Source organism: Perkinsus marinus, assembly GCF_000006405.1.
Source record: "Perkinsus marinus ATCC 50983 genomic scaffold scf_1104296947650, whole genome shotgun sequence".
NCBI lineage: Eukaryota > Perkinsozoa > Perkinsida > Perkinsidae > Perkinsus > Perkinsus marinus.
In genome coordinates this window covers 70,102-92,623 of record NW_003210538.1, presented here as the reverse complement: position 1 = coordinate 92,623, position 22,522 = coordinate 70,102, and the positions used below count along the sequence as shown (strand labels likewise).

The following is a 22,522-nucleotide window of genomic DNA, read 5'->3' as shown; positions in this document are numbered from 1 at the left end:
AGTGGAGTGGCCTCCCCGTGATTGGTACTGTAGTTCGGCAGTGTCTGTTTTGTCATTGGTATGGATGTTTTCTCTCCCGTGTATGGTCAAGCTGGAAGAACTGCTGGGGCGAGTTTATCGACTCGTCGGGGCTGATGTCATGCCTAGGATATCACATACCGTGATGGAACGTAGCTCACTCACATCAGTTTCGAACTTTGGCATCTGAGTTTAGGATCACGGGCTTCTTGCGCCTCAAATAATAGAATATAGAGCTGTATCGTTATCTTGAGAGATACTTATCGGCTTCGTTGAAGGTTTGGAGAACTATAGCGAGGAGAATATAATAGGGTTGAATCTAGCTCGTCACTAACGGGGTAAACTCAACGTTCCATGTACAGTGTTGCGTTCCCAAGTCGAGAGTGCTCCAATGGTAAACCGAGGTATGAGGGACACGGTATGTTCAGTACACCCTGCGTTGGATCATGGAGGACTCGGCTACTCCGGAAACTATTCATGATTAGCCAGTAAGTCACTGCTCACGATGCGATTTCCCTTGGAATGAGAGAGAACCCTCATTTCTCGAAAGACACCAGCTGAAGACTATCGACCACACGTCATTATTCGGATCGATGCCGCCAATTGCGCTCGTGAGTTTTCGCTATCACTCCCGGTACTGTGACATGAGTGAGTATAAGCTCTGTCCATTTAAATGACAAATGCCCGGTTACCGGGCATTTGTCATTTGTCATTTCTCATTTGTTACCGGGCCCCGGTAGTAAGTTTTTGTAAAGGAATCTAATTTCAGTCGATGAACTGGCTAGAAAACCAGATGTTGCCTACACTATATTCAACCCATTTGGTTTTAACTGCGCAATACATCACATGACCAATTGAAACGAATCAGTGGGTTCTAAACCAGATAATCTGTGCCGGGTCTCAACTCAGCGGAGCTGCTGAGCAGCGGAAACTCGTAGTGATATCATCATTCCACAAGTATGTCCATGCCACCTTGCGAGGGGAGACGGGCCTCAGTTTCCAAACTGAAACAAAATACTAACTACAGCGTTATTCAACATGAAAGAACGAGGAATGCACTGCTCACATGTTGCCTTCGATCCGAAACGACATCTCATCGTACTCGACTGTCATTGGTGGATTGATTTCAACCGTAACAGGATCAACTTTAGTGGAATTGACGATCCCTGGAAAAAACGTCGTCATCCACACCCAATTCCGTGAAACAATGCATCACCAACCTTGTGGAGAACTGACAAGTTTGATCCTGTCGATTATAAGCGGGAAATCCCCCGTGCCAGATTCCCTGTATACGGTGATGTTGGGGCGGTTGAATCTAACAAACACCTCCTCATGTGAACAATCACAGCAGAGGAATCCTACCGTATCTTGTACAGAGCATACTGGCCGCTTGACGTGCTGTTGTAGCTCGATCCATCATCAAGGTATCTAGTGGGTACTGATCATGTTACTATGTGATGGGACTACTGCTTACACACAGCCCTTTGCTCTATGTGATTCGGGGTCTTCATTGATCCACATAGTGAGAGGGTCGACTTCCGAGCCCTTAGTTGAATCCCGAACACGGGCTTTCCGTCTGAAACACAAGTACGATGCTTACAGCGACTAGCAGGAGGAAGCCTTACGGTATGATACTTCCGGCACGGTAGAATCTGGGTATCTTGTCTAGAGTGACAGCCACTGTTTGCATAGACCCACCGCTGATGATCTGAATGAGCAATAGTGACTCAGAGTTTGCTGGAGTTACAAATACCTTGTGATCATCGTCGTACCACTGAGTGCCAGCAGGGAGATAGACTTTCACTTCCGACACATCTTCCTCAGTGACTCCACGTACCAATATATCAGTACCAAGAATCGCCTGTTGCAACGTGTCAACTCTCACATCATGCCTCAGAAACTCACCTCCTGATTCAAGGCTTGGTCGTACTCATCGCTGTTGGAATCGAAAGTGTTGGCATCATGCATATAGTCGAACCACAGGGGTCTTAACATAGGCTCACCGAACATAGAGTAGCGCGCGAACAGAGTGTACCAGAAAGGTAGTAACTGATATCTACGAAGGAGCACCCCTAAGTTCGACTTCGACGAGAAGGAGTGCCACTTACCTATCCCGAACGGCGTCACGGAATCTCTTTAAAGTGCGGTCATCGTAGAGCCATGGATCTCGGGGAGGCGATACGATATCAGAATGGAGTCTAAGGGGGGACGATCAGACAAGACACTGGCCCACATAATGCACCTGTAGAATACACTCGTTGCAGCTGCTAGCTGATTCCATCTCGTAAGAAGCTCGGCAGAGGGGAGGCCAGTGAAACCACCCACATCAGATCCCGTAAAGGAGTATCTTGGAGATTATATGAAGGTGTGGTATGATGGAATAATAATTATCTACCCTCCAGGTGCTGAGAGCGTCATGAACATTGGAAGAACGGCCTGTAAGTTGTCCCACTGTGACAGGCTGTCGCCGTTCCACATAGGGCCGAACCTGGGGGCAAGAAACATCATACCACGCTCGGGTCATCTCTGCATTAGTCACCTGTGACTTCCCACATAGAAGCTCCTTGTGAGTACAAATGGACGTTTGCCTGGACGACGATACTTCAGATGACCCTCGAAAGTCGCCATACGAAAGTAATGACCATAACTGTGATGTCAGGCAGGAGATCACTGTACATGCTCATCATGGCTTGCTTACGCGTTGTGAACGTCACGATGTTCTACTTCACCCGCGTGCACGAGATCACGGTTCATCGTCATCTGAAGTTTGGCAAACCGATGTGGAGGGAACTCCTAGGGCTGTAACAGAATGCTGCTGAGTCTCACCTCCATATCCTGGAACACTGACGGTTCGTTCATATCATTCCAAGTATAGAAATACTCATTCACGCCATCTGGCTCGAATAACCTGTGTGATTAATAGAACCAATGATGGTAAACCATCATATCAGTCTGCTTACTTTGCCCACCACTGCCGTACTCTAGGGCTGGTAAAATCTGGCCAGGCGCTGACGCCAGGCCAGCAAAGACCCTTGAAAACCTCGTCGGTATAAGAACCACACTTTAACTGAAATTGGAATTTGCCACACTTCCTGATCGAAGAATGCTCACCTCGTTTTCTGACTTTTCATCGTCTGCACCACGCAGAGGACCTAAGAAGGTACTTCAGTGAATTGTGCAGCGGACACGGCTCACTTCTGAGACAATCAGCTCGACCGTTGCAGGTGTCGAGATTGCAGAAATACCGCTCCTTAACGAAGACATCTTTACAGTAACCATCAAGGTATATAGGGTAACTAAGGCAGACGTCAGGATACGTTGATATCATACTGAGAATACCTCCGAGTCGCTTTTAAATGCGGATCCACGATGGTAACCATTTCCTTCCCGAGGGAGTTGACTCTTTGTACCATCTTCAAAGGGTCAGGGAACAGAGTCTGATTCCATGTGAAGTACCTGTGATATGAGTTTGAACGAAGATTCCGACTTGAACATACCTACTGCTTGCCGTTCGTGTGCTCTATGTCGAGCCAAAAGACATCAACTGGAATGTGAAGGTCAGTGTAGTTGTCTACGATATCGAGAATATCTCGCTGACTCTGACCAGCACGAAGGACTATACAAGAGCTGACCGTCCTCGTTGATACCCACCTCATAGCTGTAGTGAGAACGATGGAAGCCCAGGCTGAAGTATGGTGGCAACGGTGCATATCCGACCACGTCATGGTACGATTTCATAGCCTAAAATGTATTCCTTGTTTCGTGGCGAGTCCTGTCTTACTGTCGTACTGATAGAGTTGTCCGCTGAGGGAACAAGAAGACGTCTATTACGCCCGATTCAGAGAGGAACCAGGAATGAATCGAATCTGAACAAGACAGACCATCCCAACTGATTCTCTGCAACCGCACACGTTAAAAGTTCACGACTACTACGAAGATATATGTTCACAGTGAAAATTCAATTCAATAGCCGACGGTTGCCTCACTGTCTTCATTCCTCTCCAAGGCGATGTAGGTGTCCGAAGGGTTGACCCACAACATAGAGGACCGGACAGGGGCCTCTGATTCATCAAGGACCTAACAAGGAAGTGTGGCCATTGTAGAGACATGAACGGACGCACTTGTAAGGCAGTCAAAGTGGGAACAGTGCCGTAGAGAGCTGACGTGCCCGAATCAACGGAGTATGCTGCATAGCCGAGGTTGAAAAATCTACGCGAATAGACGTGAAATGATATAAGGCGAGAGCATATCTAACCGGTAGAGTTTGTTATCGTCATCCCCATCTATCTTCAACTTCAAGCGTCGAGTCCCTTTCTCGGGCAGACCATACAGTGCTGGGACTCTGCCGTGGAAAGTTATGTCCAGCGCCACTGACGACGGGCCTGGAAGAGAGCAACGAATCTACCACGACGAGGCGAGGAGAGCGAGGAGGCTAACCATGAGGCTTGTAGTCTGTGAGTTCTCTGTATTCTTCTGCCCAAGTTCCGGGATGCTCTTGTGGAGTACATGCAGGATCAAGGTATAGATCTTGCGATTGCTTGATCGCAAAAGGACTGAGGGAAAGATTATCTCGTCTCTGCGTGGGGTGACCAAGAGGGTCTCCCAAATCTGCACTGTTGCATATAGAGTCGCTAAGGAGTCTACGAGCCACAACGATCAGCGTATGAATCAATAAACGTGGATAATTACGAGCCGCGTTCTGAAAATCTCAACTCACCATATGTCCCCATAATGTTCACGAGCACTCTCGACCACGAACAGCTGCTTCTCGTTGATCGTCTGCACCACCCTACCATCCACCATAAGGAAGATAACCTGTCGTTAGAATCAGCTCAGAAAGGCAAAGCCGAAGAGCAACGTACCACTGTATCATGATCCACTTGTACTAGAGTTGAGTCACCAAGATCGAAGGTAGACTGTCGTGCCTATCGTAAAAGCCACGAGAATCTTCCAACACTGGGGACAGTGCACTCCCTTACCTGTTTGTCGTAGCTGTATCTCACGCTGCCATGTGGTTGTAGCTCAGAATCCTGGATAACATCCCCACTAGGGATCCGATACCTACTACAATACTCGACCTCAGAGAAGAACAAATCCGATAAAGCTACCTTCTCCTCCCATTTCCCACCAGCTTCTGATTTTCGTCCACAATGAAACGGACAGTGTTATCAGAGTAAAAGTGTAGCTGAAAAGGCGTTGAAAAAGTCAATTACATGCCAGAGGTCAACGGCTCTCACCTCCGCCTCAAGAATGGGCTCATCAAGCTTCTCGATCTTGGCGCTCCTCACAGGCACTCTGTACACTCCTGTGCGAGCGGCTTGCAGTTCACCATCTGGAATCTGAGTGGGCAGTGATGTTCCCGACACTTCATCTCTTTGTTGAACATGGATGCATGCAGCTGACCTCCCGTACGTAGTATATTCTTCTGTTATCAATAGGGAGGTGGGCCCAGTCTCGAAACCTGTTGCAGAAACCATTTTCGCTGCAGGTCCTGTGAGTGTTCACCAAGTCTTGGGCGAACACATCAACTATCGGCAAAATCAGCAGAGAGAACCCAAGGAAGCGCATTGTGACAAATTGAAAAATTGTGAGATGTCAACTATGGAAGGCGGAGAGCAATTTGTGTGCAAACCAAAATGCTCCGTAAACTCCGGGAGTGAGAAGAACTAGCTTCTGGATACCTCATTGCAAGGAAGCTAAGCGTAGTATCGCAGAATCGTCCAGTTGACAGAAATGATCGAGCGGCTCGTATCACGCGCTTTCTTGGAAGTAGTGCTTCGTGGGTCCCACGCTGGAACGGTTGCAAGGCACAGGTGATCGGCAACGATCCATATTGATAACACCCGTCTACGACACAAGCGCAAGATACATCACTGACGCGTATTTCGTCTTAAATTTATTCCGCGGTACCCCAGGGGGGATATTGGCTGATCAGGGCTTTGGTCGAAAGCTATGCATGTCTGCGTATTGCGTAGAGCATACAGCTCTACAAGATTCAGTACCTACCACATATCGTCTTGAAAAGTGTGAAGAGAGTCGTCGTTATGGACGTGTTTTGAGTCAAAACACATAGCACACAAGCCTAATCAGACGGCTGTCCCCATTTGCAGACGGCCGACTGTAGACTCCGAACTGTGGGAGACAGTATGCCACTTCGTCAAGGAAGATGAGATCTAAGGAACCTCTACTAGAGATTCTCTAGCGTTCACGGAACGCTGCTACTTGTGTTCATGTTTCGAAGCAGACTACTTGTGTCCGAACTGTATCTGCGCATCCAGCTGTGAATGCCTACGCGACGTAGGCATAGCCCTACCAACTTGTATGGATGGGCAGAATTACGTTACCGACCGTTACGGCGCACTGGATACAATGGATAAAACGAGGATTGAGCATTCAAGTCACCCCAACCTCTTCCATGTGAATGCCCGGCTAGGCAGTTTCGGGCCAGTCAGGGAGTAAGACGGACGGAATTTGAAAGGGAGATGAATGGTCAACGCGGAACTAAATGTTAACTCTCTCAACGGTTTGGTCGAATCCCAGCCACCAGATATGAGTTTAGCAAGTTGCTAATAGCAACTATCTGAGCTACGGTGGAGTACCTTACAACGAATGTTTCCGCCACAATTCCAAGAAGCCCTTGCCGTAACCGTAAACTCCTTACGTTACGCACACCGTAACGTAAACCGTGAGAAAACGTTACGCTGCCCATCTATAGTATTAGCTGTCACGAACATCCCCAGGCTGCGCTTCAGCCACGCCGGCAGTTATAGTCATCGTATCATACGACGACTTCAACTGCTGAACGATTCATATGTAATCGATCGCGCTGGAGGTCGATTAGAGATAATCATAAGTTGCTTCTGAGACTTTTGAAAGCTGCACCCTTCAAGATAATTCAACTTACATCCTCGAAACGTAGTCTTATGATATCCGAACTGACTTCATGTTTCGATCGTGAAGTCAGTTGGGAGATCATTTGCATCGCAATGCAGAGAGCTAAGACGAGTCCTACCATGCGCATATGGTAGGAACAGAAGCTGGCATGAACATGTCATGCGTTCGAGGTCCTCTCATACCATAACTCATCATCTGCAAATCACAGGTTCAAATCAACGTGCATCCCAAAAGCCTGCCTAAAAGGCATTATTAATGCCGCATTATTACTGACAAATCAACCAGAACACGTCATATACGAATGAATGAAACTTAGAAACTCTCTGGAAGTGACCTATCAGTCGTCCAGTACTGCTGTTAGATCTCTCAAAGCCTCAACGAAGCGCGTATGCATCTCAGCCGTGTGACCGAGAAAAGGGTCGCAACCACCTAGGGATGCGAACGTTTACTTTCTGAACATGACAAGCGAAGAACAACGCTCACCGCCGATCATCATGCCAATGGCTTTAGCTGCACCACGTCGGAGACTGTCTCGAGATGTGATGTCATCCATCACTTGCTCGGATGATGGGTACTCCTCTGATGCAGCAGCAAATGTCTCGGCATACACTTGAAAGAGTTCCTTCATATGAGCACCTATGGCATGGTAGAGACGCTGGAGGTAGAACGAACATAGCACATGCTTACGTCTATCGGCAACAGCCATCGAACAAAATATGAAGAAAACGATGTCGACACTCGGAGTGTCGACTTCAGGGAACTGATGGTCCACGATAGATATCTCCATCGTACCTATTATATTCATTTTGTATACTGTTCGCAATTCACCGGCCCAGTTACCATCCTCACGCCGATGAGTCATGATATTGCTGCTCCACATGTCCTCATGGGCAACAACTAGTATGGCATCGCCAATCGTAAGTTTGCTCGGGTTTCCGACCATGACATCCTCGATGTACTCCCTCTTCTCAACGATGGCTTTCCGACATTTCGAATCTGTTCGCCTTCCATTCTCACATATGTTCTCTGAATGAGTCGGCTCTCACCTATCAATGAGTCGCCGCATTTCTCCAGATAGAGAATGCCCTCGTCGAGAATTCTGCCCATGACATGGTAGATCGTCTCACGAGGCTTCAGAAAGCGGGCTCGAGCCGCCTCCACGGGCACTACCGCATGGAAGTACGCCAAGGCCTTGATACACTGAAAATGAACAGGTCGCGGCCTCCGTCTTGCCGAGGACATACTTCAGTCGCCAGTGAAAAGCTCATTGGGTCTTCGATGCGGTAGGCCTCGAAGTGATGGGACTTCACCAAATTGTCCATTGCGATCATCCGATCATCACTATAGTAGAGTCCAGGGAGGTACAAGTGACAATCAGGAATACTTCGAAGCTTCTCTGACGGCACGAGGTACGCTGGCGGACTTACCAAGAGAATTGAACTCACCGTGAATTCCGGCCTCATTGTAGAACGCTAGACAGTTTTGTTCTCGATCGTAGACATCCAGCTCGAGACAAAAATCGCGAACAGGGCCTTCGACCGGCAAATACTTGACCTAAACCCCTGGAATATAGGTATTATTCACTGAGTAAACCGTGGAATATGATCACACGGAGATACCACACGAATATTCAAATTACTCGCTATAGAGCTCTACAAATATCGTAGTCACCTTCGAATTAATCTTCCACGACGCTAGGAAAATATAGAGATCAGTAGAAACCCGTGCATTACGAAAAGAGACTCTCCATCGTTCGTCCTAGCCTCGTACTGGTCACTCAACAGACCGTCCACTCCTTTAGCTGGGTGGATGGACGAGAGGGGAACCTATAGGCGATACGGGGAAGTCTACAACTCAGTGACCGGATTCAGCCCAACACAAAATGTTGCGAACTTGAATGACACAGCCGAGCTTTGACAGTTCGATTGTTGAACACTCCACCAAAGCGACTACAGGATATTCGACAAAAAGTGCTTCTTGCATATTTGTCTTATAGATTCTGAGTAGGAGAATGAGGGTAGGGATGACGAGACCTTCCGAGTAGTGTAGAAGCCATTCCCCTACTCTCAGCCGTCAATGGGAATTGGAATTTATCGTCAACCAAACCTCTTACAATGGAAGCAGCGGTCGCATTCCACGACCTGTGGCATAGCTGCCCCAACAGTTCGAAGTTGACAATCATATGCTAAACTAACGCCGAATTATCCCAATGACATCATTTTTGATCGTTCAAAAATGTAGGGGCACCTATCCCACCAAGCCGTGTGAATCCAACACCACCCCATTGCATCATTTCTCGTCGTTCAAAAGTGTAGGGGCACCTATGCCACCAAGCCGTGTGAATCCAACACCCCCCCATTGCCCCATTTCTCGTCGTTCAAAAGTGTAGGGGCACCTATGCCACCAAGCCGTGTGAATCCAACACCACCCCATTGTCCCATTTCTAGTCGTTCAAAAGTGTAGGGGCACCTATGCCACCAAGTCGTGTAAACCCAACACTTCCCCCATTGCATCATTTTTCGTCGTTCAAAAGTGTAGGGGCACCTATGCCACCAAGCCGTGTAAATCCAACACCCCCATTGTTCCCCCAAATTTTTCGCAATCGAAAAGTTTCGGCTCCTTACCAATTGACTCAGAATACTTAAATGATTTTCACATCGTCTGATTACTCTCGTTCAATTGTACATTATCGTCAAATTACATCCTCGTGTACAACTTCTATGGAGAATTACTCGACAAAACAGATATTTTGAAACACCCCGTATTTCGATAATGCTCGTAGTACCTTCAAAGCTGATGCGATGTCGACCATCCGCCTGAGCTGTTCGACGGATGCTGTGTTGTTGAGCGATGCTTCTTGGGTATTGGTCATAGATCATGAAAATCAAATGATAGCCCTGGTCAATCAAAGGTGACCCCGATTGTGCACGAGACCTTCTGCAACAGATGCGAAACCGTGAGGATATCTGGCTTCTACAACGCGGTACTATGGTGAAAACGAAAGGCAGGCAGTGGCTGGAAAAGATCAATTTGATAACATCGACCGAGAAAATAGTGAAGTTCACAGGTGGATGATGAGAGTAAAGGAGATAAGAGATGTTTCGCAGCCTCGTCACAGCTACTGCACCTACCACGATGAAGAAAGGTAACATTATATTACACATGTACAGGAGAAGTCCATACGAGGACAAAAAATGTTCCACAATTACTTATTCATCAGAGCGACTCCTTCCTCTGTACATACCAGACGAAAGCTCGAGTATATGATAGCCTTTTCGTAGTCAACCAAGAAAAAGTCGCTGATCCTACCAACCGTAAAAGCAAGTGATGGGATGGTCTTCCGCAGAATCCATTTACTGTAGATGTCAATGTATACAGAGACGAAGCGCAATGCGTCGCCACCTGGTAAAGGGGTAGAGCAGTACTGACAAGATACATTATTCAGACCAAAATAAACTCCCAACGTTTGAGCCGATTTAGGCCCTAGCAAGGGAACAGGAACGACTAGATTAGCCGGACAAGTGATGAACTTCATACGCTCCATAAGCATTTGAGTGGGTGTGTATTGTGTAAAGAGCCTTTCATAAGCCTCATCATCGATGACCTCGGAGAGCGTTACCACGATATGATCGCCGAGACCCAGCTTGAAGACAAAATATCGCTTCTCAGGGTTTGCCATACCCATGGAGACGTAATCAGAGAAATATGACATGTCAGAATCGAGTTCCTCTTTCGGTCGTCGAACCACTCTGACTTTGATAACCTCCGACAGCAACTGCGGTGAAGGGCCCAAATCATTGGCGATCTTCGCACAGTCGTTATGGGCCTCGCTCCACCAGAGATCGTTCGGATGATGCGTTAAATCCGTATATGTATTTACTCTCTTACGGAAGCCATAGAACGTCCTCAATCTCTGGACCTGCGCTATCGGATCAGGAGCCTTCCTCGCAGCCTCTTCTTCACCAACCATTCGCTTCGACAATTCCTTCACCAGCTTATCAGTGCTTATAGAACGAAGCCTCTTCTCATCGGAAGAGGACGATCCCTCGTCTCCAGATAGAGCTGACTCGAAACTCGCGGAAGATACAGATTTGGTCAGCTTGCTAGCCACCACCATAGTCTCCTCCTTTCGTGAGACGATAGCTAACTGCTCTCCATTTTCTAATGCCGGAGGCTCAGAGCCAGGAAGTGCTCCAGCCAACGGAGGTCGCTTCAGCTCGGCAGCAATTTTGACGGGCTCTTCAGGTTCCGGCGTAAGAGCCATGACCTGTGGTCGAGAGGTCCCCGACTCGGCCCTCGATAGGCCCTCACTGGAGGCTCCTCTAGACAGCAACCCCGTCGTCCTAGTTTCCTGCGTATTCCCACTTCCCTTTAGCTCGCTGCTCTCCATGGTGGATTTGGCTTCGCTGCCTGACTCCTCGGGAGGAAGTAAGGGAACCGGCTCGAGGATCAGAGTACTATGCTTGCAACCCATTTATCAGCTGAAGTCAAAGGTAGTCTCTGCGAAGGAAATATAGATAACCCTTTTCCACAAAAATGCCCAGTATGTACGGACGAAGATCACCAAACTCCCCCGTGATTCACAGGATGCACTATTGAACATCGACACAACGCTTGTCCCTCCGAGGGACTCCCTCGGCGCATGTCGGGACCTACAAGATCTACCTCCCCATTCGGCTGTGCTACATCTTCGTAAGTTGAAATGATCTCGCCACAATGACGGCATCGTCACCTTAGGCAACCGTGTGCACGCGTGCAGAGTTCGAAAAGTTCAGCGGTGTGACATGCTTCACAAAAATGCTAAATTTCAGATGCATCAAATAGCGGCCTGGGGAGTTGCCGAAGGTCGCTAGTGAGATGGCTTGCCGAGCTCCCTCGAGGGTATTCCTTAAAGCTTTACTCGAGTTGAAAGTACTATGAAACAGGCTCTTACGATGCTTCACGACATACTCGAAATTGAAGCCTCCAATGGTCATGCCAGCACTTCCGTTCTAACATTCTCTATATGGAGTTGATACTTCCGACCTCTATCACGCTAGTGTACGATGTAGTTAATTTTATATTTGAACAAGAACTAAGCCAGGTTGAGACATTTCCTGAGATGCTATGAAGTGGCGCGGTTCCCGACGTGTCATTGCTCGGCTGCTCGGACAGGAACCCACTCATCGCGAATCTACGATGACCTATGTATCTGAAAACCTCAACAATGAAAGTGTGTTGTCTATGCTCTGTAATGGATAGGGTCCGGAAGCACCAACAGTTAACCATTTCATACAGACGGAATATGAGCCTATTCGCTCTCAGTTTTCTCCACATTTGAGTTTTTGCGGCCCTATGACGATGCGGGCGTTGTTGATCGCTCTTCTACCCGGCGTATTCGCCGTCGACAGCAGCAAGTTCAAGACTTGCACCCAAAGTAGCTTCTGTGATAGATATCGGGCATGGACGCGACTGGCGGAGGGCACCAGGAAGCCCTATATGGTACGTCTTCAGCAACTACTTCTTGAAATTCAGTGTCGATATATATTCGCTACTGAAGAGGGGAACATTCATATTGTTCTTTTCTGGTCAGGTACCACGCACGGACTTGAAGGAGATTTCTCAGTCAGTTTTCGAAGGCAGTTTGCGGCACTCGGCTCTGCCCAAAGACCATCCCGCACCGCTCACTTTCCAGGTAGCTGAGTGAGTCCATCACTGCAGCAAGCCCAATCGGTTGCCTAGTTACGTTTTTATGACGACAATACTATACGTTTCACCGTCGATGAAAAGGACGAGGTCGTCCAGGGTGTTCGTAAGCGGTAAGTGCGGTCGGCGATGTCAGAGCCTTCGCTATGCGCATTTGGTCAGCTATAGAATCCCCGCGAATGACGTTATTCGCGAGGACCGACTAAAGCCACTGCATGGTGTCAAGTACGTTTTCGAACCCAGAGTGAGTCGGCAAGCAGTTGGAAAACCTGTCGTTTAAGTTGTTGTTGTTATTCAGTCGGCAACTTCCACTTTCGATCTTGGTGATGCTACCACACTTACGTTGGATCATGACAAAGCGGTGAGCTAATGCCTTCTACTCTGAGTGGACTGGAATCGCTCCGGAGAGATTCCACAGGGTTAGCTTTTATCTTGTTACCTCTCCGTCGAGGATAGCGCTCTAGGGGTCTGTATATTGTCGTAGTATCAAATTCTGACAACAATGTGATATAATCCTACTTTATACCGCTTGAAGATAAGGATATGTGCACAAGTTTATTACGCCTATATCGAGGGAATGATAGTGGCTCATAGTAATTTATAGTTATCCATTGGTATCATTCGTGAAAGCCTCGTTGCTTTCCGTATGTCGGATTTGATCACCGCAACGTGATGCATCTATGCATTCCGTACGTGTTCCCTCACTAGGGCACAGCTGATGCGTTGTTGTATAGTGTCCGATCTTAGATTCTCGCATTGTCGGTGGATGGCCGTATCGTGCAGACGATCAATGGCCAACAGCAGCTCGTTGTTGAGGGCACCAGACGACAACGAAACGATAAATGGTAAACACCCATAACTGTCACTAAATTACTCACGCGCTCTCCAGCCCCTACGGACTGGCGGACCTTTCCGACTCCTACATCGATCCTGCTTGCTCCCCTGGGAACCACTCGGGCTTATGGGAAGAAAGTTTCCACAGCCATACGGACCACAAGCCCTTTGGTAAGAGCATTCGAGTTGACCACAGTCGACATTTGTCACGTTAAGGCCCGTCTCTCGTGGGTGTCGATGTGACATTCCACGGCAAAGTCCCGGCAGCATACGGCCTACCCGAACATGCCACTACAGCACAGAAGCTCAAAGCTGGTGGCGATGAGGATGATGCTCTCTACCGGTGAGATAGGGCTACGCTCCGTTATAAAATGTCCACTATAGTATGGCGAGAATCCCCCTCTCCAGTTCGCCGCTCAGCCGTTGATCTAGGGAACTCTTAGGGGTTGCTGATCATTTGTTATGTCAGCTTCTACAACCTGGACGTGTTCGAGTACGAGATGGACAGTCATGCTGCTATCTACGGGTCTATCCCTATCTTAACTGCCCTACAACGGTTCGGGGGCAAGTCGAGCGTAAGGAACATCCAAAGTGTTGTGGCCATCAGCACGTGTATAGGACATCGCCACTACTACTACCACTTCGTCGTCGTCGGTGCTTTGGCTGAATCCATCGGACACGTTCGTGTCTCTAACTCAACGTAAAGATACTGGGACATGGAGCTCCTTGATAGAGGGGCTCATCTGTAGGAATTCCACACGCAATAACTGCCCAGGGATGTTCTCACTCACCTTCCAGTATCGTTTTCATTCAGCTGGATCCTCTACTGCTGAGCCGACGTCGCTCACTTCATGGTTCGTCTCGGAATCGGGCATCATCGACCTCTTCCTCTTCCCGCAGCGGACCCCTCAGAAGGTCAGCTTGCCGAGTCCATTTATGTCGATAGTTGTCTCCATCGTAGATACTCAATGCATACCACTCTCTCACCGGTTTGGCCCCTCTGCCGCCATTGTTCAGTCTGGGAAAGCACCAATGTCGATGGAACTATAAGGCAAGCTGACGGTCCGCTTTGTCGAGAATAGATAAGGACGAGTTCAGGACGAGTCAGAAGTGCGGGAGCTGGTGGCTAACTTCGATAAGTACAACATTCCAGTTGATGTGGTATGGCTGGACATCGAACACACTGATCATAAGAAGTAGGGCGGCAGCAGCAGGCTAGTCTACGGGTTGGTTGAGGCACTTGTTCTTGATGCAGGTATCATACATGGAATGAGAAATACTTCCCTGACCCGAAACAAATGCTTGAGGACCTCAAGGCTGGTGGTCGAGAGATGGTCACTATTGTCGACCCTCATATAAAACAGGACACTACGTAAGGCAGTGTGGTAGTCGTGCTCTTCCTCAACACTCTTGTATACTCATTCTCAAGGCTTGCATCATCGTATCTTGGAGAGTATCATTCGCGTTACGAATTGTCTAGGGGAGATGTGAAAATGGTCAACATACATACCACTCGTCGTTCAACTCTTGCTTTATTATAGGTACTTCGTATACTCAGAAGGCCTAGCCCAAGATGTCTTCGTTAAGAAGCGTGTGTACGACATGGTCCCTGACCCTGAGGACAAGCAACCAGGTTATCCTAACCGCCACTACTGTGTTCGTCATTTATTGTTTCCTCTTCCTCTTAGATGACTGGAACACCACCGAGAGCGTCGTGGACACCGAAGCGGTGAGAGAGGACCTGGTTTGTCGGACATTGGCACTGCTCTTGACCTTAGGTGAAGCCTGAGGAATGGAATGATGAAGAGGATGGTGAGTGGACGCCGCCGACTAAGCCGAACCCCGACCACAGCGGGCACTGGAGCCCCAGGATGGTGAGGGTAGCTACTGTTGATTCTGGTCTAAGGGTCAGCGGGTTTAGATAAAAGTGTGGAATAAGGATAAGCCCGACGAGGTCTATAGTGGTCACTGTTGGCCTGGAACTAGCGTTTACCCCGACTTCACTAACTCCTCTGTGCGACAATGGTGGGCGAGGTGAGATACCAAACGGCGGCTCTCTCGGGTGGCATTCGAATCGGCTGGCTCGTGAACTACAGTTATGGTGTAGTTACTTCAAAGCTGATGGGGTCAACGCTGGCTTCTATACGTGGAATGATATGAACGAGCCCAGTGTCTTCAATGGCCCTGAGGTGAGGTCCGCTGTGGCTTGGTCACCGGCTATGGTCCCCTTTTCAGGTGTCTATGGATCGGGACTTGATACACGGAGGGGATATCGAGCACCGAGATGTGCACAACATGTGTGTACCTATCGTTCCCCTACTATTCGTTCCTCATTCATTCGATCACATGTTAATTTGAAATGGTATCGCGCAGTGGTGATATTGCTACTACAGTCCCTATGTATAACAGTATAATTTTGTGCATGTCCAGATACGGTCAGTACTTCCATAGGGCTACCTTCGAGGGCCACGCTAAGCATCGTAGACCAGGCCAGCGACCATTCGTTCTCACCAGGAGCTTCTATGTTGGTAGCCACATGTAGCCTACCCCTCAACACGACGAGAATAGGCAGTATAGTGTGGTAACAGGTATGGTCCTATGTGGACAGGAGACAACGAGGCCAGCTGGCTGCACCTGAAGGCAGTCTTGCCCATGCTTGTCACTTTATCAGCAACTGCTGGGTCAGTGTTGGGGGGGGGGCGTGGCTGCTAGTCGTAGGTGTATGCTTTAGGTACTCCTTCGTTGGCGCTGACGTGGGGGGCTTCTTTGGTCACCCCGAGGAGGAACTCTTCACTCGATGGCATCAGCTTTCCGCGGCTACCAACCCATTTTACAGGTAGGTCGCTACGGTCAGCAAGAGCGGCGTTTGCTGCTGTGGGCTTTTGTCAGATCTCATGCACATATTGAGTCCCCCCGGAGGGAGCCCTGGGAGTACAGCGAGGCGGCTCGCAATCGTGTGAAGGAAGCTGTGCAGAGACGGTGACACCACACCTAGTTAGCAGAGACCAGAGACTGTACTTAGGTACCAAATGCTTCCTTTCTGGTACACACTTTTCGCCCGTTATTCGCTTTATGGGGAGGCAATTTTGCGCCCATTATGGTTCGATCATTTGCATGACGCCAACACATATGCATGCCCCGTAGATGGGTGTGATGAAATATTGGATTCTCAGGTGAGGGAATGTTGTTGCTTTTCTAGTTGCTATCCATCTTCACCTGTAGGTTGTACTAGGCCGTGATGTTATGGTCCGAGGAGTGGTCGAAAGTGGGACCAACAACGTGTCTGTATACCTCCCAGAAGGGGCTCGATGGTATAATGCGAAGGACGAGGTAAGGCCCTTATGACCGATACAGCGTGCGAATGTTCCTTGTCGGCAGATGATGCCAGTCGGAATGAATGAGAACATGGCAGTGACTATGGACACCATACCGCACTTTTATCGAGCTGGCAGCATTATACCGTGAGAATTGTGTGGTTGAAAATTGTATCAGCCGCGACTCAGGTTGAAGATGCGACAACGGCCATCCACTAAGGCGATGCGTGGTGATCCCATCACTCTGGAGGTCTTCGTCGATCCCAATACTAATACGGCAGAGGGACAGATGTATTTGGCCTACCCAAGCTGCTTCACAAGCCGTGAATGATGTTCAGGTACCTTGACGATGGTAACAGTCTGGATAGTATCGACCGGGCGGACTACACACTCAGCACTATCAAGTGGGTCAAAGCTCATATCGTGGAATACGGTGAAGGACGGTGTACTCAGGTTTGACGGCCAGAGCATCTCTAGTACAGAAGTATCGGGTAAGGGTGATTTCAGCATCCTTGTGGAGAGGATTGATATCATTGGATTGTCTAAGGCAGTTAGAGAACGTAAGTGGCGATACAAAGACCCTCTCTACTTCACAGCTCGCTCCAGCCTACCATTCTTATTCCGGTTAGAGATGCAAGTTGTAACTCTGTTGTTCTGCTCTCCAGGGATTCTCAATAACCCGAGCATCTCGGCTAAGATGAGTTCTGCGTCAGGGAACCGTGTGACTATTAAGAGGCCGAACGGAGTGGTCATGGGGAAACCCTGGTCAATCGATTTGACCTCGATCCAAACCCACTAGTTTTCTCATGTTTTTGAGTTCTGACATTTTTCACAAACTCGATGTGCTGAGTTGTACGAGTAAAACCTGAGCTTTTGGTGAGAGAAATAGCGTCCGCGTCCCTCCTTGAGAGGAAACATGAACATCAATACTGATCCCCCAATGGGAGAATAGCACAGTCATCAGGATCGAACCGATCCAGATTGGAGTTTGAGGTCAATTTGAGTATATCGTATATCATACACGTGATGTGTATGATTACCGTTTTATCATACATGATGTATGTGTTGAAAATGATGATGGATAGTTTATATACCATCACGCACCCGCAGTACATGGAATGAATTAAGCAAGAACAGAGCTCAAGATTCCAGCATCCTATCGCTCATACCCGACCTTGGGACGAGTCGTTCGCGTAACTCCATGTTGATAGATAACACTGTATAACACAACAACGCTATTGTTAGGAAGAAACGTGATAGAAGCGAGGAACTCTTATCGGATAAATCACAATTATTAGACTGCTAGAACGGAGAGAAACTGGTCTATGTTTAGTCTTCTATCTTTTCTTCCACTTCCTCGTCGTCGTCACCACCATCGTGAACATCAACTTCGATATCTTCGATGATCTTACCGATGAGCTCAGTGGTATCCTTGGGGGCATCGGCAGCTTTCTCGACCTTCTCAATTATCCACACTGCAAGAGTCTCGGTCTCAGCCAGGGCCTGCATGATCATCTCGTCCATGTCGCCGAGCTCCGCCATATCGATCTCGTCACCTTCAACCTTCTCCTCCTCGGCTGCTGCATCAGTACCTTATAACCAGTTGATCGGCTAATGAAGTCGGAGACCGCCCTTACCCTCAGCAGCGTTGGGCTCCTCAGCATGCTCCTCTGGCTCGGCCTTCTCGGCTGATTCCTCGTCCCCCTCGAGCTCAGGCAACTCGATGTCCTCCGTACCATCATCAAGAACATGACAATAGACCTTGTAAGAAGCCTTGTCATCACCAGCCAAGAGGCCCGGTAATATGGTCTCCTTGAGGACCTATTACGACAAGACGTGAGCAGCAACTACTACGAACTCACAGTAGTCAATACCTTCACGCCAGACTCTTCGAAAGGACCGAACATGGTGCTCCAGATGAGCTGACCTCCAACCTTCAAAGCTTGGCCCTCAACCTTGGACAACTTTTGGACGTGCTCAGCCCCGGACTCGTCAGCCAACAGACCGTCGATGGTCGCCTTGTCGAGGAACATATCCACCTCCGCTGAACAAGAATATATCTATTCCGACCTAACCTGGGTATTACCAGGCTTAACGATCTCAGGGCACATCTCCGCAGCCTCCTTATTATGGTACTCCACCTCCTTGAACATTTCCTTACACATGTCAATAGCGCTGGGTGAGTAGTCAAGACCGATAAGGCGACCAGTGTATCCCGCCTCTCGCATGGAGTTAAGGAAGGAGGACACCTGATAAAGTCACTCTATTAGATTGGAAAGCGCCTTATACACTCAAATGACCTCCAACATAATCATTATATTATAATGCGGACAATATGTGGAGGTAGCTCAGGATAACTTACTCCGCATCCAACATCAACAACTGTGATATCCTTCTTCTCGGGCAGTAGCTCCTTCATAGCCTCGAAACTGAAGTGCCACTCATCAGTCGAATTATCATCATCATCCTCTGCAGCGGCAGCCTTCTTCTCTGAAGAGCACACCTCTCCAACTATGATAACCAAATCGATTACCGTCCTTCTCACTCTTCTTCTCTTCATTGAGTCTCTGTTTCTTAGCCTTGTAACGCTCCTCCCAATAGCTAGCATCACCATACTGACGAAGGTCCTCTCCCTCCTCCTCCTCCACTGCCTTCTCGGCCTCGATCTCATCAGCTGGTCGCTTCTTGCCAGCCTCGGTGGTCGATGGGATGACAGTCATTATAAACGAGATCGGCTGCTGAGCTACGACTGAGACCGATACCATGACTGTCACTATTTTATTGCACCACTACCGTCTCGCTCCGCCTGTGCTAGTCTCCGAGAGGAACGCAAATCCGAAAAGAAATGAGGAAACTATTCATCACTCTTCTTGGGTATAATTCCGTGAATTAGTCCATTCTTCCTTTAAGTGTCTTTGTGATCAACTAACGATAAGACCAAGGTTTCAGGAAGAGCGACGTCAGTGTGCAAGAGCTTACCTCTTTATCGGTAAGTATATAGACCACGCCACCCCATCCAGAAAGACAGTCGCGGTCAATACCCGAGAGCAACGATTGGCCCAGGACCTACAAGGAGAGCTGTCACCTCTCCACTGTTGTTGCTGATGCAAGTACCTCAGCGAGCTCCTCAGGGCCCATGCCTTCCCTCCAGAAGCTCTCGGCTACACCCATGAGCTGCTCGGTGGCCGTACCAGAGACGATGAAATCGGGAGCAGTAGATTCAGTGCCTGATGTGGCAGCCTTATAGCCAACACTTATGGACAGCGAAGCTATACGCCAACACGAGAGCTATCGATGAGCTCGATCACACACTCATGTATCGACCCCCCATACTTCAATCACACATAGAGAGTAGCACTACGGCTTAAAGGGCTGATAAACTCATTAATGAGAGAACAAGCTTAGAACTCACCAATAAGGTCAAAGGAAGAGATGAAGGGCTCGCCATCGTTCTTAAGACCAGCAATAACAGGCTCACAGAAGTAGGGCCCGAACCTAGGAATAGTCGGGTATAACCAGCCAGCCGCAGGGGTAGTAGTATTAGTACCGTTTCTCGTAGAGCATAGTAGCCATCAAGTGGCTCACAACATCACATGGCATCTCCCTGTCCTCCTTCAACTTGTACAGCTTCAAGCGGAACTTCAGCAGCTGAGATCTGCAGTCAACAACCCCCATCGCCGCGAAGCCGGGCCCATGACCATTCTAGTACAGTGTCTGCGAGTCAGTGGCGAGGCCTTGGAATCCGACCAAGCATCGGGATGTCATCGGGTACACCTTCTGCATGTTGGCCGAGACCGTCTGCAGCTGGTTGACGCCATATCTTCGATCGCAGGCCTAGTGAAGTAATTTCGTGGCGCGTGACGCTGATTCCATCCGATATTACGATTCCGACACAGCCTTCGCCCTTCATAGCAATCACACTACCACCGTTATACTCCATAATGTTGCCCGACTAAAAATGAATACCGTAACTTTCTCAACTCCCACCTGCCCGTGGCACCTACCATGCTGAACGAGTACACTACAAACGAAAAACTGAGAGGAAAACGGCTTTGGCGAGATGCAATCCTGAGCAACCTACTCGGGCCAACGCGACAACCTGGGACTCAACCCGAAGTTGAAATACAACAGAGAATTTCGATGTTGGCAACAAGGGTACAGTTCGAATTAGAGGCAGAGTTTACCGCGCTCAGGCGGTAGGGGGAGACGTAGACTCATTGTGGCTTGTTGATCGACCCCAGAGCAACCTGTGGTAATTTCCCTTGCACTCATAGCACAATACCGAGTGCTTATTACTGGTGTTGAGTAAGGCGCTGTTGGAGCAGACACTGGCTTGTCTAGTCCCGGCAATGTAGTTGGCAAGTACGTCGGAGCTGATGGTCCCTGAGAGCCCAGCAACGAGTGTAGTGGTGCTGGCCCTGGTCTGCACTACCGCCCGGAGCTCATTCTCCTTATCCATGGCGACCTCTTCCTCTAGCATGGTGAACTCAGCTTCCAGAGCAGCATCATCGCAACCCTCAGGTAAGTTATAACTTCTACCCAAAATGTCGTTGATTTCTTCCTGGTCCATCATAATATCCTAACATCGTCATCACCCTTCCCCTTCCGAACCTCCTTTGTAGCATCTTACCGCCATATCGTCAACAACATCCTCCACATGATCGATGTTGAAGTCGTTCATCTGGGACTTCATGGCGCTATTGGCTACCTTCATCGACTCCACCACGTTGATATTAGTCTGAATCTGCTCCTGTGTGAAGGCCGCCTGAGCACCGAGTTGGTGAGCCCAGGATCCAACCTTAGGACGGGGATCCTCTACCTGGTCCACGTTGAATTGTGTGTTCATCATTTGATCCCTCTGGGCCTCATACATCTTCTTCCTCTTCAATACTGCCAATGCTCGCTGCTTGGCCCCGACCGCGCCAGACCTAGTCGCCATCTGCTGCTTGTACCTGTAGCCTGGTGGCTTACGATGGAGCTCTCCTTGCTACTTGATTAGATCCTCATCACACTGTTTGATTTTCTTGTCTAATAATGTGACTCGGCTGTCCAAGTGCTCACTGGTCTCGGCCAGAGACGGCCCTGTAGGGGCGGGAGGGGCCTCCACCTTCTTTTTCCCAACCCCAAATATTCGGTTCATTTCACAAACTAGATTATCAAATTAACCTAATCGGTCAGATAATCCCTCATCATCGACAATTTTAATTCGTGTTTACAGCTTCTTTCTACCTACTTATGTGAATAGTAGTAGAGATTCTCGGGCGAGCGCGATGTCGGTAGCACGCGTACACAAGAGCTCATCTTAACCATCGCTGAGATATTAGTAGGAGCTCGAACATCTGATGTAAGGAGCGATTAGTAACAGAGGTACCGCTTGTTGGGTGTAACTATGCATCGCCGTTCTGTCGTCAACGCGGCAGACATTCGTAGCCAGAGGGCGAGTACTTCACTATCTACCAGCATTCCCCCATCCAGCACAATATAAGATTCACCAGCTATACATCATGTTCTTGGTAGCGTCTGTGTATGTATGTATCTTGTACTAGTTCTTCATATAATCAGTTGCTTCCACTCTTAATACAACAGATCTATCACAACAACCATATGGCAATCGGGCACATTTTCTTGGGACTATCACTGCAGAACTCAACACAATAAGAGACGTACTAGGTCGCATGCACTCTGCCTGCCAACGCTACCCTCATCATCTTAAAAAAATACCAAGTCTAAAGACGTGCAGCAGTAATCATGATACCCCGGAGACGATCAGTGACACC

The 22,522-nt window shown here is 48.6% G+C and overlaps 6 protein-coding genes across 6 annotated transcripts; 1 reads left to right on the top strand and 5 right to left on the bottom strand.

Moving 5' to 3' along the window:
* Nucleotides 1–964: 964 nt before the first annotated feature.
* Nucleotides 965–5,586, bottom strand: Pmar_PMAR020075 (Neutral alpha-glucosidase AB precursor, putative; the record flags this gene model as incomplete). The annotated part of the gene is made up of 31 exons (XM_002779255.1): nt 965–1,022; nt 1,085–1,184; nt 1,239–1,333; nt 1,381–1,446; nt 1,493–1,594; nt 1,644–1,726; nt 1,772–1,879; nt 1,924–2,074; nt 2,127–2,216; nt 2,261–2,365; nt 2,414–2,506; nt 2,558–2,665; nt 2,717–2,778; nt 2,845–2,926; nt 2,979–3,085; nt 3,130–3,170; nt 3,214–3,314; nt 3,358–3,474; nt 3,520–3,617; nt 3,670–3,759; nt 3,808–3,884; nt 4,005–4,077; nt 4,140–4,227; nt 4,274–4,400; nt 4,456–4,571; nt 4,736–4,833; nt 4,881–4,943; nt 4,998–5,079; nt 5,127–5,203; nt 5,256–5,357; nt 5,431–5,586. The coding sequence occupies 31 exons, from the start codon at nt 5,584–5,586 to the stop codon at nt 965–967; spliced, it is 2,916 nt and encodes a 971-aa protein (XP_002779301.1).
* A 1,663-nt stretch (nt 5,587–7,249) lies between these two features.
* On the bottom strand, nt 7,250–9,784 carry Pmar_PMAR020074 (conserved hypothetical protein; the record flags this gene model as incomplete). The annotated part of the gene is made up of 8 exons (XM_002779254.1): nt 7,250–7,341; nt 7,396–7,704; nt 7,753–7,908; nt 7,959–8,112; nt 8,157–8,308; nt 8,358–8,466; nt 8,646–8,738; nt 9,698–9,784. The coding sequence occupies 8 exons, from the start codon at nt 9,782–9,784 to the stop codon at nt 7,250–7,252; spliced, it is 1,152 nt and encodes a 383-aa protein (XP_002779300.1).
* A 172-nt stretch (nt 9,785–9,956) lies between these two features.
* Nucleotides 9,957–11,302, bottom strand: Pmar_PMAR020073 (hypothetical protein; the record flags this gene model as incomplete). Its single annotated transcript, XM_002779253.1, has 1 exon — nt 9,957–11,302. The coding sequence occupies one exon, from the start codon at nt 11,300–11,302 to the stop codon at nt 10,118–10,120; it is 1,185 nt and encodes a 394-aa protein (XP_002779299.1). The 3' UTR covers nt 9,957–10,117.
* A 950-nt stretch (nt 11,303–12,252) lies between these two features.
* Nucleotides 12,253–17,544, top strand: Pmar_PMAR020072 (Neutral alpha-glucosidase AB precursor, putative; the record flags this gene model as incomplete). The annotated part of the gene is made up of 29 exons (XM_002779252.1): nt 12,253–12,393; nt 12,485–12,586; nt 12,634–12,710; nt 12,760–12,841; nt 12,896–12,958; nt 13,345–13,442; nt 13,487–13,602; nt 13,648–13,774; nt 13,901–14,006; nt 14,050–14,176; nt 14,246–14,346; nt 14,393–14,482; nt 14,530–14,627; nt 14,687–14,803; nt 14,973–15,024; nt 15,377–15,465; nt 15,539–15,620; nt 15,667–15,728; nt 15,862–15,969; nt 16,020–16,112; nt 16,163–16,267; nt 16,321–16,410; nt 16,454–16,604; nt 16,654–16,761; nt 16,810–16,892; nt 16,935–17,036; nt 17,084–17,149; nt 17,199–17,305; nt 17,411–17,544. 29 exons carry the CDS (start codon nt 12,253–12,255, stop codon nt 17,542–17,544), a joined length of 2,877 nt encoding a protein of 958 aa, XP_002779298.1.
* A 464-nt stretch (nt 17,545–18,008) lies between these two features.
* Nucleotides 18,009–19,465, bottom strand: Pmar_PMAR020071 (conserved hypothetical protein; the record flags this gene model as incomplete). Its single annotated transcript, XM_002779251.1, has 6 exons — nt 18,009–18,337; nt 18,383–18,566; nt 18,620–18,789; nt 18,832–18,994; nt 19,108–19,235; nt 19,279–19,465. The coding sequence occupies 6 exons, from the start codon at nt 19,463–19,465 to the stop codon at nt 18,075–18,077; spliced, it is 1,095 nt and encodes a 364-aa protein (XP_002779297.1). The 3' UTR covers nt 18,009–18,074.
* A 169-nt stretch (nt 19,466–19,634) lies between these two features.
* Nucleotides 19,635–21,885, bottom strand: Pmar_PMAR020070 (proteasome subunit beta type 3, putative; the record flags this gene model as incomplete). The annotated part of the gene is made up of 11 exons (XM_002779250.1): nt 19,635–19,670; nt 19,725–19,811; nt 19,860–19,972; nt 20,158–20,240; nt 20,293–20,400; nt 20,455–20,579; nt 20,629–20,697; nt 21,028–21,324; nt 21,376–21,510; nt 21,565–21,697; nt 21,737–21,885. 11 exons carry the CDS (start codon nt 21,883–21,885, stop codon nt 19,635–19,637), a joined length of 1,335 nt encoding a protein of 444 aa, XP_002779296.1.
* Between the last annotated feature and the right edge of the window lie 637 nt (nt 21,886–22,522).